Source organism: Drosophila arizonae, chromosome 4 (genome assembly GCF_054131065.1).
Source record: "Drosophila arizonae isolate 15081-1271.41 chromosome 4, UAZ_ARI_1.0, whole genome shotgun sequence".
NCBI classification, from domain to species: domain Eukaryota; kingdom Metazoa; phylum Arthropoda; class Insecta; order Diptera; family Drosophilidae; genus Drosophila; species Drosophila arizonae.
The window spans coordinates 15423800-15442066 of record NC_142924.1 but is presented as its reverse complement, the minus strand read 5'-3'; the positions used below and the strand labels follow the sequence as shown (position 1 = coordinate 15442066).

Genomic DNA, 18267 nt, shown 5'->3' with positions numbered 1-18267 from the left:
AAAATGTTGCCGAGCTTTGAAACTTGGTTGGGGCCCCATTTCTGTGGAAAGGAGGAGGGGGCTACATATGGCCACGTAGTTGGGCTTAGCCTGCCTGTTGCTGTTGCTCTCCACTGTTGTCCACTCGGTGCTCCATTTTAATTGTTTTGCAGTTGGCCAACGTTCGCCTACGGCACTCTGCACTATTCTAATCGGAATTCAGTCTCTCGAAATGTTTTTCCACATTTTCTTTTGCCAGCACATTTTCCAACAGGAGTTGGGCAAACGCTTTGTTGTCGCACTTGTAGTTGTGGTCATAACTACATATTGCACATGTTGCTATCGTTGCTCAAAAATAGAGAGAGAGAGAGAGAGAGCAGCTAAAAAAATGAAACAAAAATTATTGTCTGTGGTTCGTGTGGCTTGCGGCGCAATAGGCGAGAACTATATTTGAAAATTTTCAACGTGCTCGCATTATAATATTTGCTTTTATGGCATGGCGCTGGATTCAAGACTCGCTTCAAATGCAATCAGCGTGAAAGCAATTTGGCATTGCCAGAGCCAAGCGGCGCACCACTAATTGGCAAACTGCAAAAATTGTGGTGTCATCAATTAATTTAATGAAAATATAATTAAATGACACAAATTGGGCGAGAGAGGGAGAGAGGCAGAGAGTGGCATGCTAACCTAGTCGAGCATGTTGCAGTCGTGTCACGACACGCAACCATCTCTATGGCGCACGTATGCTGCGCTTGTGTGATAAGACCTAAAAAACATTATCAGAGGAAGTCCAGTCAGGCTGCTCTCCAATTGTCTGTGTGTGTGTGAGTGTGCGTGTGTCAACGAAAAGCAAATACTGCCGCCAGAGGGTTTCCATTAGAGAACAGCAGATGCTGCCAGTCCCCACCCATACGACATGGCTGGCCTCGTGCTTTAGGCCTGTTTTCGTTGGCCACAACCACACGAAAATTTTATACAGGTTTTATTTTTTAATCCGGGCAGTGTCTACGGCCCGTAAAAGCAGCCGTAAGTTGCAGCTAATCCATGTAGGAGTCCCTGACAGCATTGCCAGCCCATTGTTAAGGTCAACAACAACCCATTGACAGACAAGAGATCGTGAGTGAGACAGTGGGAGAGGGGGAGTGGGAGGGACCGAGAGAGCTGCTTGGACTTTTATGTTTGACAAGCCGTTTTTTTAATATTTATATATAAGAGGTTTAGGGCTTTCCATCTTCACCTGAACGTCGCATCGCCAACGTCACGGCACAGTGCAAATATTTATTTTATTCCTTTGGCTGCAGCAACAGCCGCACATCAAACAGAAATTCCCCCGACTTGGTAAATGTTAGTAAAAATATTTGATGCGCTCGCTCTGCACACGCGCAGCGAAACTTTAATTGGAAGCCAAAGCGAAACTTCACAACTGAAGCACCTTGAGCAAATGGAGCTGCGAAGCTCTTAGAGCGACATTTAAATAAACATACAGCAATTGTTTCTGCTTTAATTAAATTATTTTGTCTCTCAGTTTATTTTATTTTTTATTTTTATTTTTTTCATTACTTAAACGCCTCTGACAAGACATTCACTAGTATTAGTTAAAAGTTGGTTTTCTTTACAGTTTTTTAGTGTAACTTTAGATTTTAGTAATAGTAGTAATATTATAAACTTAAATTTATTTAAATAATTTTGGATATTTCTCTATCTGTAGATCAGATTTTTGAATGCATTTTGTAATGATAAATTTATTTTTCTCTCATAGTTTCTATTTACTAGCTTTTTTTTTCTTTCTACAACTTATCATTATTGCTTCACATTTTCTAATTTCTGCGCATTTTTTCCGTGTTGGCTTTCATTTCAAACTCATATAGTTCCTTAATTCTATTCCAATATTCCCATTATCGTTGTTTCAATTCCATTTTTTACATCATACTTCATTATTGATGTATGCAAATATTGTTTCATTTTTCTCATGTTCTTATGCAGAAGAGAGTACTATAATGATTCTTTCAGCTCTTTCTGTGGTTATCCCAATACCAAATATTTTTCTGCATTCTTTCCAAGAACATGATACATAATATAAGAATTATACTGTTTCATTTTACTGTTCCTCTGGTACAACAAGAGAACGTATACTGAAATTGAATACTTAGTCTCTTATGATGATAATAGCTTAATGCTTTAATAGAGTTTCATTCCGCTTTTTTTCTACGTAGCATATTCACAGCTTTCTAGGTGAGAGAACACGATGGGCTCTGTATTCGAACCTCTTGTATTTGATACGCATACTACAAAAAAGCAACAATGGCAATTGGAATTGAATCCTCTCTCCCATCTTTTAGTTGCTCTTGATTTCAATGCATCCATTTACGAAATTATTTCGTTCGATTTTTGGGCAAGGAAAATCCTTTTGTTTATTATGCGCATTCATTTCTATGGGTAATATCAAAAATTGGTAATATTTTACAAACGATTTCATCAGGCACATAATTTATGATAAACAATTAGTTAATTAATGATTTATGGTTACGATAAGAATTTAAAATTAGCAAATGGACTGTTGATCAAGTTTTATAATGCACTGATTAACGCTTACAGACAGAGCGTAAAATTCAAATGAAATTTAATTTCATAATGGATTATTGCAGCTGCAGCAACACAAACAACAACAACAACAGCAACAGCACAGAGGGCAAATATTTACAGTGCCTCACTGTGGGCCATGCATATGTATATAGTGCCTGTTTCATAACAATCGTCAATTGAGCTCTTGGCAAGTTCCTCAATCAATTAAAACAATATAACTGCAAAAGGACGTATGTGTGAGTCAATATGAGTGCCTGTTGGCCTTTCATTGAGTGTAAGTGAAGTGGCGGGTGGATGGCAACCGAAAAATATGAAAACGGGGACACATAGACCTTGACAATGCGCACAATGAAATGAATGAAAGTTCAAAATGGTTCTGACAGCTTTCACGAGAGCTGCGTGCGTCATTTACTGCGCTCACTGTGTCTGTATGTGTGTGTGTGTGAATGTGTGGGTGCACGAGGCAGATTAACAAGGCGAACGAGTAAGAGGGCGGCAACCGAGCTGGCAATGCGACGGCAAACTGAACATTTTTTAATTAATTTATGTCACAGCTCCGACTGCAAACAAACAAAAAGGTGCAGCATATCAACATGGCAAACACAATCAATGGGCAGCAGCAGCAGCAGCACACAAACTTGCGATTCTGGCACACGTCAGCTACCTGTCTCCCTCTCATACACACATGGACTCCCTCTCTCTCTCTCTCTCTCTAGCTGACTTGTTGCCTTTCTCTCAAAATCACTCTTTTACTCGCTCTCTCACTCCCTCTTTAGTATTTGACAAATCATAGAAAATCAATTCCGCTGTAAATTTACGTATTGTATTGACTTTTGGATACCCTGTGTAACATATGGGAAAGGGCTATGACACACTTGCAGAAATGCATAGCATTATTAAAGAGAAACAATAATAGACAAACTATTATATTAGTTAACAATATTGACAAAATAAAGCAACAACCTTAATTTATCGAGTCGCTTTCAATTAAACAATTTCTTAGAGAAATTTGCAAGTTTAATTTAATTTAATATAATTAATTTAATATTTTTTTAAAATTAAAAAGCATAAAAATTACACTTAATTAAAAGAAAAAAGTTTTGAAAAAAAAAATATTGTTTTAAAATTTAATAAAAACAGTATTTAAATGAAAATTTAAAAAATAAAATAAAATAAACTAAATTTAAATTTATAAAATAAATAAAAAGCATAAATTTGGCATTTAATTAAAAATATACAAAATATACAACAAAAATATACAAAACTGAGTAAACTAAGATCTCATATTAGTTGCAACACAAAACATACCAATTGCATCTACATCATTCCCTGTTACAGAGTATTATTTAGTCAGGTGCACCCTTGAACTAATTTATTCTAGTTGCGACAGAACCAAACTTCAACGATTGGTGTGTTGCTCTCTGAGCCTCTGGGACAATTCCCGATAGCAAACATGGAAATCTTTGGTCCAATAAAATATTTATGCACCGGTCCGTAGATTTGACCCAATCAACAAGAACAACAACATCAGCAGCAGCAACAACAACAACAATCACAATATGAAAACATTTGTCCAGGCCAAAATCAATTGCAGTTAAAGTTCATGTTTGTCTTTCGTTAGTAAAATAGAAATTCTTTAGTTTTGCCAAGTTGATTGCTTGCATATGAAATAAATTGGATTTAAGAGAGCTTGAAATTTTAATTTGATATTCAAATGGGAAAAGCAAACAAAACTCAAAATTGATGCAATAATTTGCATACGAGAGAAATGCAGCCAAATTTATTGAATTTACCTTTAATAAAAGTGCAATTCAAATGAAATTCTCTGCTCAGTAATTGCCACTAGAGTGGAGACTCATTGCGACGTTTCGGCATCTCGAGTGCTTAACTTGTGCGCTTCGAGAGCGTTAAATAAGCCAAATTATGAACAGCATTTTGGCCAAAAGAGCGGGCGACGCTAAAGTGTCAACTGAAGGGCAGTTGGCCATGGCTTGAAGAGAGACTTTGATTGAACATTGAATTGTATAGAAAAGTTTATGCGCTTGTTAGTTTGCTGTTGCCTATTTATAGAGTTAACAAAGCTACTGTCACTGCCAATGCCAATGCCAATGCCAGGAGCCACGTTAAGTATACGCCCCGTGCCGCATGAGTTGACCAGAAATGGACACAGCTGCGCATTTCCAGTGGACTTATAATGGGAACTATGAAATGTCAAGCATTTTTTATGCAATGTGCGTCATTTCATATACTCCTTACTCTTACTCTCTCTCTCTCTCTCTCAATTTCTCTCATACGCACTCCCAAATGTCATTTGAAGTGACAGCTGTCATTTGCCTCATTCACTTGTGAAGCGATACACTCTGACAATTTTTACATGTGACAAGCTCGACACATCTCTCACAATTTGATTGAAGCTATTTAAATAAGATCTAAAAAAATATTGCAGATTTATTAAAATTAAAAATGAATAAATGCATGCTGTACTAATTGGACTTTGCTTTTTTTTTTGCGCCCAAAGAAGTGTATATTTATTTTATTTTTATAATTAAGAAGTATTTTCTAGCTAGAAAGCTGACCGCTCAAATATCATTAGATATATAAGATATAGAAGTGAAACTAAAACATTCTAAGTTTAGCTTCAATCATATATATATATTTTTTTTGTAATTATAAATACAACATCCTATTTTTAGAGATTAGTTATTCACTTCAGGAGGAAAGGATTGTAGGTTTCCATATTTTGATATACAATACCTTTAAAAGGATATAAACTGCAATTTTAGCTGCTCATCAAATAATTTTAGAATCTCTATTTGAGGTATCAAAGAGATATAAAAGTCGTTGAGTTTTTGTTCATTTGATACTAAAGAAACTAAAGTTTAAGTCAAAAATTTTCTGAGATTAGGCAAGACACATTCTGTTTTTACGAAAAAACAACTCAGTTATTAATTAAGTTATAAAATTAGAAACTTCATGTGTTCACTATAGCATCTCCTGCTAAGCAAAGACCAAGCTGGTAAGAAGCACAATGAAGTCATAAAGATGTTATACAAGTTTTCTAATATAGTTGTTAGGTTTCAGAGCTTGGTGAAAATGCAGTAACTTACAAAATGAAATACTTTCATTTAAGATGGAATAAAAATATCATATAAATATATAGAGCAAAAGGGGGGCAGCCAAACTAAACTAAACCCTTTCTTTTCGGCAACAAAATGTTAGCTAAACTTTTAAACTTTTTTAAACCCGAACATTTAGAAGCCTGACAAATTCAGCATGAGTCCAGTTGACCATTCTAGCCCAGTTGACCCACATTCGTGTTGTTTGGACCACAAAAAAAAAAAAACTAAATCACAAAATTCTGTGAAAAATGTATAAAATAGTCGCTGGGCAGCTTAAAGCAGGCGTGATAAATGTGCACTTAAATCCCTCGAATAGCATGAAATGAACGGGCCCGAAGTAGGTTGCCATGGCTATAAAGCCTGTTGCCATCGTGGCATTTAAATTAGTTGGCCATGTTTTATAAACCTTAACGCATCATTTAGTAGGATTTGCTTGGCGCTTGGAGCTGAAGCTGGAGCCTCGTGCTAATAGAGGAGCCGATGAAGCAGCAGAAGTCCAGCGGGATGTTTTCCACTGTGTGGGGACCGAGGGGGGTCAAAGTGCATAATCCGCTTAACGCGCGGCGGTGCCAACAAACAAAGCGCAAATGAAGCAAAAGAAAGTTGAGTGCGAAGCCAGTGAAGCTCTTAATGTTCGTTTGTCCAGGATTCGTGAGCTGTGAGCTGTGAGCTGAGTGCTACAACAACAACAACAACCACAACGAAGACAAATAACAATAACAACGTTGCCATAGCAACAGCTTCAATCATTTTTCACGTATAACGCAATTGCATTTGGCTGCCACGCCCACTTGACACTTGGCAACTATTAATTTTCCATTAGCCTGCGACGCCAAGCTCACAAAATGTCAATCAAAATTATTTCCAGCTTGTCATAACATTGCCATATGCCATATGCCATAGCTTTAGCTGCTCCATCCAGCAGCTGCTGCTGCTGCTGCTCCGCCTCCTGCTCCTCCTTTGGATGCAATGAAAATTGCCTTTGCCATGTGAAAAATGTATTATTTTGCTGGCCCTCTCCACTGCCACTGGACACAATCAATGTTGTCTCCACTGCCAACAAGTTTTTCCTCCCTTGGACCTGTCATTAAAACTGTCAAAGTAAGCATGGTAGGGGAAAAACTGGAAAATTCTCTGTGACACTTGCAGCTGTTTCCTCAACGACTTGACACTCAGCCGCCGACTGTCTTTAGTTGCAGCAAATGTCCTTTACGGCTGTCCACAAGCCATTTGATATGTGGGCGTGGCTGGGCTGTGCTCCGCTTGAATGTTCACAGTTATGACTTTAATATTCGTTATGGCAACCATTCATTCACCCGGAAAACTCATTTTCAACCATGCCAAGACAATTTGTGCGCTAGTCGTCAAGACAGCAGGCAAATGAAGGCGGAAGGGGTAAACGATAAGACTTATATATAAAAGTTATCGTCGAAGTTGATTTCAACATTAAAATGTGATAACATTGTGGATGAATGATATGTGGGCGTGTAACAAAGTATATGAAATGGAATTATGAAGGGCTTGAACTAAGCATTAATGTTGCTATATTTATATAATCATGTCAAATCTCTGATAATAATCAAGTAGAGAGAGGGGCTCATTTGATTATCATCATCATAGCTCACAAATAACTGAGGAACGTTGCTCGATGTCTGCAAATGAGTGTATTTTGCTAACACTCTGAGAAGAAACTAAGAGAGCAACCGATTGCTTCGGTTCTTTAACGAGCTCGAACGCTCTGGGGGTTTTCCCGAGGATATTCTGTATGTCTTGGTATACGAGAGTTCCGTTCGCTAAGTACATTAGCTATTCGTTACCTAGTCTCATAGTCCGAGCGTCGATCGTATTACTCCCTAATTGATGTTCGTGAAAAGAGCGAGAGTCAGACGAACAGGTCAACTCAGGGCGCTCGAGCCAAGACCGAAACGAAAAGAAACGAAGAGTTCGCTCAGAGCGAGATGGATTTCTTTTCGGTTGCTTAAGAGCGAAGCTATGATCAATATATACATATATATACCCTATATTGATAATCGAAAAATCTACGATAATAGTCAAGACAAATTCAGAGTTTTAGCAGCATTAAAAATGAACAGATTCCATAGAGAAATTATTTATAACTTAATCGATTGTATTTTTTATTTATCGATAATAATTATTTGTATTTGATAGCTACAAAATATATTTATTTATATTATACTTTGTAAAGTAGTGGAACTCAGTTAAATATAGATATTAGTAAATTATATCTGGTATTTTAAATATTTTTTAAAAAACCAATACATAATAAATTATTTTAGCATTAAAAGAAAGTGTCGCTCGAAATGTGTATAAATATTTATATATCCATTTATTCTTACTTTAAATAAAAAATCGAATATTTATGCAAAAATAAAATTAAAAGACTCACGTTAAATCAGAGTGCACTTTATAAAAACAACAGTTATAGACCTTTGTGCTTTTGTTAATATATGCAAATGTTGAATTTGTTTTATTTGCTGTGCACTTCCTCTTAAATAAATACAACATTTTTTAGCATAATACTTATGTGTGTGTGTGTGCACCGATTTTATATTCACTCGCATTGTTAAGTAGGCAACAGAATGTTTTCAAGTTTCACGCAAAAAAGGTGAAAAATTAAATTTGTTCGAAATGACTGTCACACACACAAAAAATTTAATACACAGAAAAAACAGAGCAAATACATATGCTTTTAGGTTGCGCTTATAAAAAGTACACATTGATTACGTCGATTGGCAGATACCCTGCTTTTACGAAATATTAGTTAAATAAAAATTATTGAGGAAATCGAAATCAAATTAAAGTGAAGCTAATTGCTAAAATTAAAATATTTTAAAAATATACAATTTATTTATTAATTATATACAAAAATAATAAAGTAAGTTATAATTTACTTGATTAATATTTTTTTATTATTTACAAATTTAGAAAAATATATATTCTATGAATTTAATTTAAACAAAATATTTCGAAATGCTTAAAAATTATTTTTTAATGTTTGAAAAATACTTTTTATGTTAAGTATTGGTATTTGGGATTTTATAAAATTAGAAAATATTGTTTAGCTATTTTTAAAGTAATTTTACATATTCAAATGATATATATAATTTTTTTTATGTAAATAAAAATTAAATTAAAATTTTATATTAGTATGTTTATAGGATTTAGAATTTTCAAATTTTTTTTACCACAGCTCTCTGTATAAATACACTCTAATAAATTGTAAAAATCCATACACACAAGTTCTATCAACCCCATTTGTGAGCATAGCTCAGGGCTATAGAGAAACCAGAGAATGTCACAACAAAGCTTTGGTGCCCAAAAAAAAAAAAAAAAAAAAAAAAAAATAGAGAAAAAAGAGAGAAACGCATCTGGGGGGCTCTTTTAGAGCAGATTTGCCACTTGTTGTAGCATGTGGCTGTTCCTACTGTTGTTGTTGTGGTTGTTGTTGCTGCTGTTGTTGTTTGTTATATGGTTGCCAGCCTTGCTTGCCACATCGTTATATGAGTTGCCTGCTGCTTCAGTAGCGCCGCTTGCTGCTCTTACTTTTCAATCGACCATTTTTGCATGTTTACAAGGCAAAGGCAAAGGCAAAGCTAAAGCCAATGGCAGTGGCAAAGGCAAAGGCAGCACCGAAGGCAATAGGAACAACTCCTGCCGTGCTTAGTCCTTTACATATTGCTTCCATACCTTTTTTTTGGCTTCTTTTATGAACGGAAGTTTTTGCCTTTCGGCTCTGTTGCCGCTGCTCCTGTCGACTCGCTGTGCTTACTTCCTGTTGATTGTATTGTTTATGATGGCACATGGAGCTCAGCTCAACAACTATCCATGAATCATAGCTCCAGTCATACACACACACGCACACACATTGTTCCCATAACTGTCATTGGCCTGTGGCGCCATTGATGCGGCAGCTGCTGTTGCCGACTGCAGACAAAATGATGTTTAAAGACCTTTTGGCTCCCTTTAATTGGCGTCACAGTCAGCGTCACAGTTATAATGTTAAATATTATGGTAATTATGTTGGCATTAAGCAGACATTAACACGTATACGCCATGTTGCCGGCATTAGCATGTATACGCCCGGTTGCCAGTCGGCAGTTGCCAGCGGAAGAGTTGGCAAATTCCAAGCGCCACATTCTCGAACCCCTCTCACTCCATTCAGCTGGCAGCAGGAACCTCTTGCCATTCCTTTGAACTCTGATTTCATGCAAAATGTTAACAAAATTGTTGGCCTTGGCTTTTTGGCTCTTTCCCTTACAGTTTTATACCCAGCAAAAAAATAGCTAAGCGAAGTTTGATTAATGTGCGCAAGAATCAGTAACAGTTGCAAAATGGAATTTCTCTATGAAAATATATATGAATAACGAAATTGCAGGGTATCTAGCGTCGGGCAAGAAAACTTTTCGTTGAACTTTTCTGTGGTGCGCGTTAGGTTATTTCTATGTGGTTCTTCTAACCGACATTTAGTGGCTTTTGTGCTCTTTTGGGTTCTTTGGCATTTTGCGCCCAATTATTTCAATTTGTTAAATTGTTAAGCCAAACTGGTGAGCTGAGCAAACTGGATAGAATAATAGTTGTGGGGTATTAGAATTTAATTAAAAAGGTGTAAAAACTAAGAATTATCAGATGATGAGATGGGAATATGTGAAACACTTTTTAAACTTCATTTATGATAAATGCGTAATACTCTGATTAACCAACACCAAAAACAGATCTATAAAACCATAAACGAAACACACTTAAAACAAAGTTAAATCATTTGAACAAAACTTTTATCCAACTAAAAACTGGATAAAAAGCGAGCTAAATATATGAAAACAAAGTTTTGACAGCAATGCGCAGCAAATGTGTTAAAAATCGAATCAAAAACTAGAGTGAAAAACGCCAAAAAGCTTTTCGGAACGATTTACCAGACTCCCGTAACTTCTGTGATTATGGCAAGAAGGCGTGGCAACATTATAATAAGCCGTGAAATAAAATGCAAATTTCGCACATCACAATTGGGCGACAACAATTGCAACACATGCAGCAACAGCAGCAGCCAGCAGAAGAGGAAGAGGAGAAGCGGGGGAGCAGAGCAAAGTTTGGGGGGAAAGTTAGCAACAAATGGAACATGAAATTGTGAAACAAACTTTTGCTCAACGCCTGCAGGATGCGAGCGACTAGTTAACAATTTGGCCAACTGGCGGACGATTGCCTTTTTGCTATGATTTTTTTTCTTATTTATTAACAATTAAAAGTGCAAATTATGTTTGCCAAAGTCACAGACGAATAAATTTTACAATTTCAAACTTTAACTAGATTTAAACAAAAGAGTTGCAGATAATAATAAATCAAATATAATAATTGAATACAAGAAAACAAGTAGAGAGACGGCTTCTGAACCCTTCGAGGTACTGATAGTTCAATACTAAGAAAAACAGCACACACACACACACACACACACACACACACACACACACACACACACACACACACACACACACACACACACACACATGCACGCACACACACACACATGCACGCACACACACAGTCTCATGAGGCATATGCCTGTATATCTATCCCTCTCTCTGTCTGCCTGCCTGTCTCTCTGTCTCTCTGAAGAACTACAGAAGATCACTCAAGTTGTCTATATGTATGCAGCAGTACTCATTTGGTATTTATATTTGAGTAAACCGAAGCTAGAATGCTCGTAGCAACAGAGAGTACTCCCATTGGTCACTCAGAGATCGTCTGCAACGACCTGTCGTCGGGCTTAACATTTGAGCACGATTCAGTCGTAAAGTGAAAGAGAGGACTCAGTCGCCCTATATAAAGGGCAGCAGCTGCAGCATTTCTTCAGTCGCCCAGGCCTAGTGAAGTGAAGTGGGTGTGATCATTCAGCTACGCATTAAAGACTTGGAGGAAATACCTCGAGGCAAGACTTTTACGGAGAAACTACTTCACGGAAAGACTTAGAGGAAATACTCATAGGGAATACTTAAAGACTTAGAGGAAATACTTATAGGGAATACTTAAAGACTTAGAGGAAATACTTTGAGGCAAGACTTTATTAAAAAGACTTATACGGAGAAAATACTTCACGGAAATACTTATAGGAAATACTTATAGGGAATACTTATAGGAAATACTTATAGGAAATACTTAGAGGAAAGATTTTACTGTAAAGACTTAGAGGCATGTCGTAGAGGAAACACTTAGAGAAAAGACAGAAGAATAACATAGAAGATATGCTGATTTTCCATTTGCAATGGGAAAAGAATATAAAAAATACTAGGACCATGCAAATCCTCAATAAATTCTGCTATTGCCGTGACATCTATCGTTATTCATATATAGGTTAATTTTAAATTCCATCCCATACATTTTCAGGACATTTCAAGGCAGATTATAAATAAGGTTGCCGATGCACAGCCAGAGCATAATATAATGCACCTTTGATAGTATATGTACATATAGATTATAAGGATGTCAAAAGGTATATATATTTCTAGACATATATATATATATATATGTATGTATGTACGTATGTATATCTAAAATCTTTGCTCTGCTTCGCTTACAGAATTAACATCCTTTCAGGCTATGCAAATTGTATTAAAACACTGAGCTGAAGACGCTGTAGCACTTTATTGTCTCTCCGTTGCTTTGGCTTTGGCTTTGGCGTGTTTCAGTGTTAATTAGTGTCGACACGTCGCGTCGCCCTCACTCGCACTCCAGGTCCTTAGTATAATGCACATTATATAGCGATGATATTATTATATGTTAGTTTGTGTAATGCGCTTAAATGCAGAGCAGAGCGGATCAGGCCACAGCAGGCGTTTGCACACGAAGCTGGTAGCTGCAGTACCGTTAGCTATAAGACCGGTTGATAAATATCCTCCGCTCCGAGCATTATAAATTCATGTGGCACAAAGCGTTTGCTGCATTTATTTTGCATGTCACAAATGCCAAAAAAAAAAGGAAAGCAAAAAACAAAAGCCCAAACGGCTCGCAAAGGCGAGAGGCGACAGCACAATGCCGACGCACCACGCCCCCACCTCACGCCCATTGGCAAACGCCACAGAAAGCACTTGCCACGCCCCTTTTGTATGCTGCTGCCGCTGCTGCTAGTGCTGCTGTTGATGTTTTTGCATTGTGTTTACTAAAATAAACAAACAAAAGGGAAGCTAAAGCTGTAGCTGAAGCCGAACGAACGGCCAGTGGAGCGCCCCAATGAAGCCCAGCACGTAGTCCGTATGCACAGGGCGTATGCGTGTTGTGGCAGCTGGAACATGCAACGTGCCAGCAACAACGAGGACAACAACGAGGATTGCAGACCAAAACGCCCAGAATGTAGGTTAGATTGCAGCCGGTTTAGCCGAGGCGCTCTCTCATTCATAATGAGCCGCACTTGATGCGAGCCACATTTGAGCCAGGGGCCAAAGCATAAATTAATTGGTTAGTTCACATACACACGCACACACACACATTCACACTGACACACTAGCACAAAGCAAATGAGAACAGGGACAAGGTGGCAAATAGTGCCATAAAGCAAGATATTTAAAGCGCCTACTGAGATAGGAATGCAAATAGAGAAACAGAGTTTGCTCCACTTTCTGAGGGAGTTCGCTTTCTAAAGAAATGGAATTTAATGCATAGAGATGCAAATATTGGAATAATGCGATATTTGTATAGAAGCAGAGGCAAGTTCTTCATTGGGCTTCAATTTGAAATATATATATACGACATATTCCAATGAAAAATTCATTTGATTTAGTATTATATATATATAGTTATACATAAAAGTGAAGTATTGGTATATAATAATAAAAGCCCTACTCAAATCATATTCATTTACAATAAATATTTATATATTTCATATTTCGAATTGGCTTTTTGGAAATTACAAAGTTCAAGTTCATCTTCTACTTTTTTTTTTTTTTTTTTTTATGAGCAGAAAAAAATAACACGCTACAATTAATTAGATAGGTCAAGCATCACTCATCATTAAATTGACTCAACTGCGCTGTTTCTAGCTGCTGCGATAAGAAAATATTGCAAACGAACTATGAAAATTCCCATTGACAACAAACGCCAAAGTGGAAATATGAATTCCAATTTCACAACACCTACACAATAATACATATTTACATGTAATACATATATATATTTTATATATGTCTTATCAACACTGATATGCATATATGTAAAGCATATATAATCTTTCATTTTACAACAAATTTGTTTAACAATAAATTAAGAAAAATCCCATTAATTGCCTTTAATTGCTTACATTAACGAATATGTAATACGCTTTTATAAAATAATATATTTAAAGCAATTCAAATGAAATATAATTGAATAAATCAATTTGAAATTGATGTAATCTCAACTTTTTATATTCTTGTACATAAGACATATACAAACAAAAGAAATATAAGGAATGCAAAAGAATCTAAGGCATCTGCTTAGAGCAAGAGAGATCAAATCCACAGAAAGTAAAGAACGATATTTAATAGTTATTTGCGAACTATTAAAAAAATTAATATAAATATAGTAATTTTAGTTTTGACATGTATAAGATAATATACGCTTGATAAGTTATTTTAGTATATTTTCTCTAACAATATTTTTATATACCAAAAACATATATATTGGTTTAAGCCGACTCATATGTGATTTCGTATTTATAAATAGTTTTTTAAGAAATTTTAAATTCTGCCTTAGTTTATTTCTGAAACAATTTGATCCTCAAAATCCCTTATTTATTTATTTTTGAGTACTTGCTATATTATTTATTTACTTAATTACTATAATTCAGTGCTTCGACTACATAAAGCTGCCAATAGTGAGTGTATATAAAACTGTGTCCAAGGGTCCCCGACAGACGCCAAAGCGATAAGCTATTCGTATATATAAGGTACATACATACATACATAAATATATACCACACAAGTATATACTAAATACTATTTTATGTAGATTACAAATAAATGCGCTGTAAAGAATATGCATATAAAACGAAAATCGTTCGCAGCTCGAGCTGCAGTTGAAGTTAATCGGGAAACTTAAGCAGAATGAAGATTAAAGTCGCATTATTTCTAATAATCGCCTCGATTGCACTGGCCAGCGGTAAGTCCTATAGACATTATGATGGTACATAAATGGGAAAACTAATATGCGCTCTTTTAATAGGTTTTCGAATGCCCGACTGTCCGCATTGGAGTAAATGTTGGAAGGATTACAAAGCTGGACGAATTATTTACTAGATGTAAAATTCGAAAATTCTCTATTTATTTATCACAAAATATGTGTGTGCGTGCGTGTCGAGTTGTATATGTAGTGCCTAGAAATGTCAACAGGATCGGAACTCTCTACATAGAGTAAATAAACAGTTTATTAATCGAAATGGAAATGAATGCAGCCAAATGAGTCATTTAAATCGTTTTCCATTAGGCTTATGTGCTTAATTAAGCGTTAAGGCTATTAGAGCGAAACTTTTGAGGACCAAATAACAAATTTTCCACGCTGAATGTCCAATAAAATAAAGCTTAATGCAAAATAAATAAATATCTGTGCTATGTTACCACTAATTGAACGCACGCATATGCACATGTATATGGATATATGTATGTATGTATATATGTGTATCTACTGCGTAATCCTCTAACAGTGCTTTTCACATGATTCGAACACGCAATGCAAAAATACAAATAATCTGCAATTGGCCTGACAGACTTATCAAAAGATTTTCTACCCCCCACACATTTTCGCAGAGTTTGGCTATAAGTCGTACGAACATGCATAGAGAAATTGATTATCCTATAATTGGGAAATGGCAAAGGAATTGTTAAATAATTGCTCTTAAGAGCATTGCAATAGAAGAAACCTATGCATAAGATTAATTTTTCTTTAAGGCTTTAAGGCTAAGATCTAGAAAAACCTCATCGTACCTCTAAAATTATTTAAGCATAAATAATAAATATGCTCGCAATATACATATATATAATCTCCACAATTCAAATTTCTCATCTATAAGTCTCACTTGTCTGCAGGAAATAACCCAAATCTATTCCAAGCCCAGGTTAAGCTTTATCTGCATAGTGACGCCCCCGTCCGCTAGATAGCGCCACAAAACACACACACGTGCCACAATTTTCCGGCCTTTTCCCATTATGGGGTAGGTTGAACTGAATTTTAAAATGCAGTGTATACTCACATCTGCTATGATTGACATGGGCTTGACGCATTATTGATTGAGCTGTATAAATGTGTGCGTGTGTTTGTGTGTGTGGGGAAAAGCTGAGCTGCGCTAGAAGTATATTCATAGGCTGACATTAAGGTAAATATACGCATACATATTAAGTTAATGGCCAGGTGTGAATGCCTTGTCATTAAGTACGCACAAATGCCGTCCATAACTTATGTATATAGCTAAGACTTGGGTAAATGAATAATAGATAGCTACGCCTATTGATTTTCAGATTACACTGTGAGAAAACAAAAGCTAAATAGGCCGAGCTATTTCTTGAATATTTTATATATTTTTGGTGTAAATAAAACTAACTAGATTAAGGTTTATTAAGCCCAAGTTTAAATTATTCTACATTTAGTTAGTTACCCAATAACAAGTAATCAATTGAGCTTACATACAATTCCCACAGTGTATGCAACCTGCTTTAAAGATAAGCGGCGCGAAAGCCAACTTATATAAACCTCAGCGCATGGCCAACCAACCAAGCAGCCCACCAGCCCAGCCACCCAAAATGTCCACGCACACGTAAAAACCGTGGACCTCACAAAAACATTTTAAGTAGATGTCATTACGCTTTTGCCTCGCCGTCAAACGACTTGGGGAACAACATAAATCCATTAACATCAGCGCATTAAACGTGATTTCCCTTCGAATTGCTAAAGTCTGGCAACGCTTTACCTTTGTTTGAGTTTGACTAACTATTTAAACAATAGCAACGACTTCTGAACTCTTGGTTCAGGTGCGCTAACTTTACCTTTTAAAAATGCATGAATATTTGTTTCTTTGTTGTCTTATTGATTTTCTTGCCGTGTAACATTGTCGATTTTTCGTATTTTTCTTTAGATTTCCTATTGTGATTTGTAAAAGCAATTTGCTTTTGTGTACATTTCATTGTAGCAAAAGAGGATATTTTAAAGGACTAGTGTACAATTTAATTATTATTCTAGATAAACTGCGTCTTTTGTGTCCCTTGACAATTTACTTTGTACCTAATTTGATCACTGCAGTGCACTGATCAAAACTTAGCTATCGATAATGATTGTGGACTTACCTCGATAACACTATCACTGCCGAGTCCGCAGATCTTGTTCTTGTTGTTGTACAACCGCTGCTCCACTTGCTGCTGCTTGCGCTGTTTGCGCTGCTTACGTGTGGCCAGACGCAGTCCGCCGCCGCTGCCGCCACCGCTGCCGTCGCCGCCGCCACCCAACACCTGCGCTGCAATAACAATTTCGTCGTCTTCGTCGTCGTCGTCAGCGCCGGCGTCGACGTCGTCGTCGTCGTCGTTTAGTACTAAACCAGCAGGTGGCGTGCCACTCAAATTAAACTCATCGACATCGATATCGGCCGCTGTGTCCGGCAGCAAATCTAAATCACTTTGAAAGCTCAGATCCAAATCTTGGGGCAATTTTGCATACTTTTGATTATTTTTCATTGTTGCTGTTTATTTGTATGGGCTGCGTTGCATGAGTCATGCCATGTGCAGTTAATGTCCTACGAGAAAGGACACTGTTATCGGGTTATCGTCTTGATTTGTTATTGTTGCAGTTCGCGCGTTGCTTTCGTTGCTATTTTACAAACACACACACTCCCACATTCACACGTACTTGCAAACACATTCAAACACACACACATTTACCAATATGAACATGAACCAAAACAAAAATGAGCACAATCGATTTTTCCGTCTTGTCGCTGCGTTCTCTTTGTTTTTGCCCCACTACGAGCGATAACAACAACTACAACAACAGGTTCTTGTTTTAGCTGCACTCCAATGCAACAAATTGGGCGCAAGTCGTTGACTACACAACACAATCGTCCTGCTCTGCTTGTTGGAAAACCTTGGCGGCACCCTTTCACCTCTCTCTTGCTACGTAATTAACACAAACAAACAAACGCACACACACGCACGCAATTACTCATCAAATTGCAATTGCACTTTACAATGTCAAACACGCTCTCACTTACACATACAGTCACACATTACATACACACAATCAAGCAGTCAAGCAACTTCGCGATTGAAATTCAATTTGATGCACTTTAGTACTCGGTTCAGTTTCCAATTAGATTGTTGTATGCGCTTTTCCGACTTCAATTTTCATTTACTTTTCACCGTCAAGACGTCTGCACGCCACAAAATCGCGTCGCGTATAAAGCACAGCGCCAATGCCGATGCCGTTGCCGCTATTCCCTTATGTCTGTCACTGTGTGCGAATTCGTTTGTGTGCGTGCATATATGATGTAGGGGCTGTATTTGGGGTAAAAAGTTATCGAGTCAAATTTTATCACATCTGGCAGCGCTGTTTATCGTACTTGGTA

The 18267-nt window shown here is 36.7% G+C and overlaps 1 protein-coding gene and 1 long non-coding RNA gene across 11 annotated transcripts in view; one reads left to right on the top strand and one right to left on the bottom strand.

Moving 5' to 3' along the window:
• The window catches only part of SPoCk (secretory pathway calcium atpase), a 57920-nt gene extending 39742 nt beyond the window's left edge, over positions 1 to 18178 (bottom strand). The window contains exons 1-2 of the mRNA XM_089467530.1: positions 17996 to 18178; positions 16997 to 17439 (exon numbers count right to left, since the gene is read on the bottom strand). Coding sequence (XP_089323656.1) covers positions 16997 to 17380 — 384 coding nt within the window. The 5' untranslated portion in view covers positions 17381 to 17439; positions 17996 to 18178. The remainder of the gene's footprint in view (positions 1 to 16996; positions 17440 to 17995) is intronic.
• On the top strand, positions 11540 to 15260 carry LOC149269186 (uncharacterized). 10 transcript variants are annotated; one of them, XR_016269834.1, is made up of 6 exons: positions 11540 to 11622; positions 12078 to 12183; positions 12288 to 13393; positions 14512 to 14610; positions 14673 to 14822; positions 14886 to 15260. It is a non-coding gene; the product is annotated as an uncharacterized LOC149269186 (long non-coding RNA). The 10 variants fall into 10 exon arrangements; XR_016269831.1 differs by having other exon boundaries at positions 12271 to 13393; XR_016269835.1 differs by having other exon boundaries at positions 11551 to 11570; positions 12271 to 13393.
• Positions 18179 to 18267: the final 89 nt, after the last annotated feature.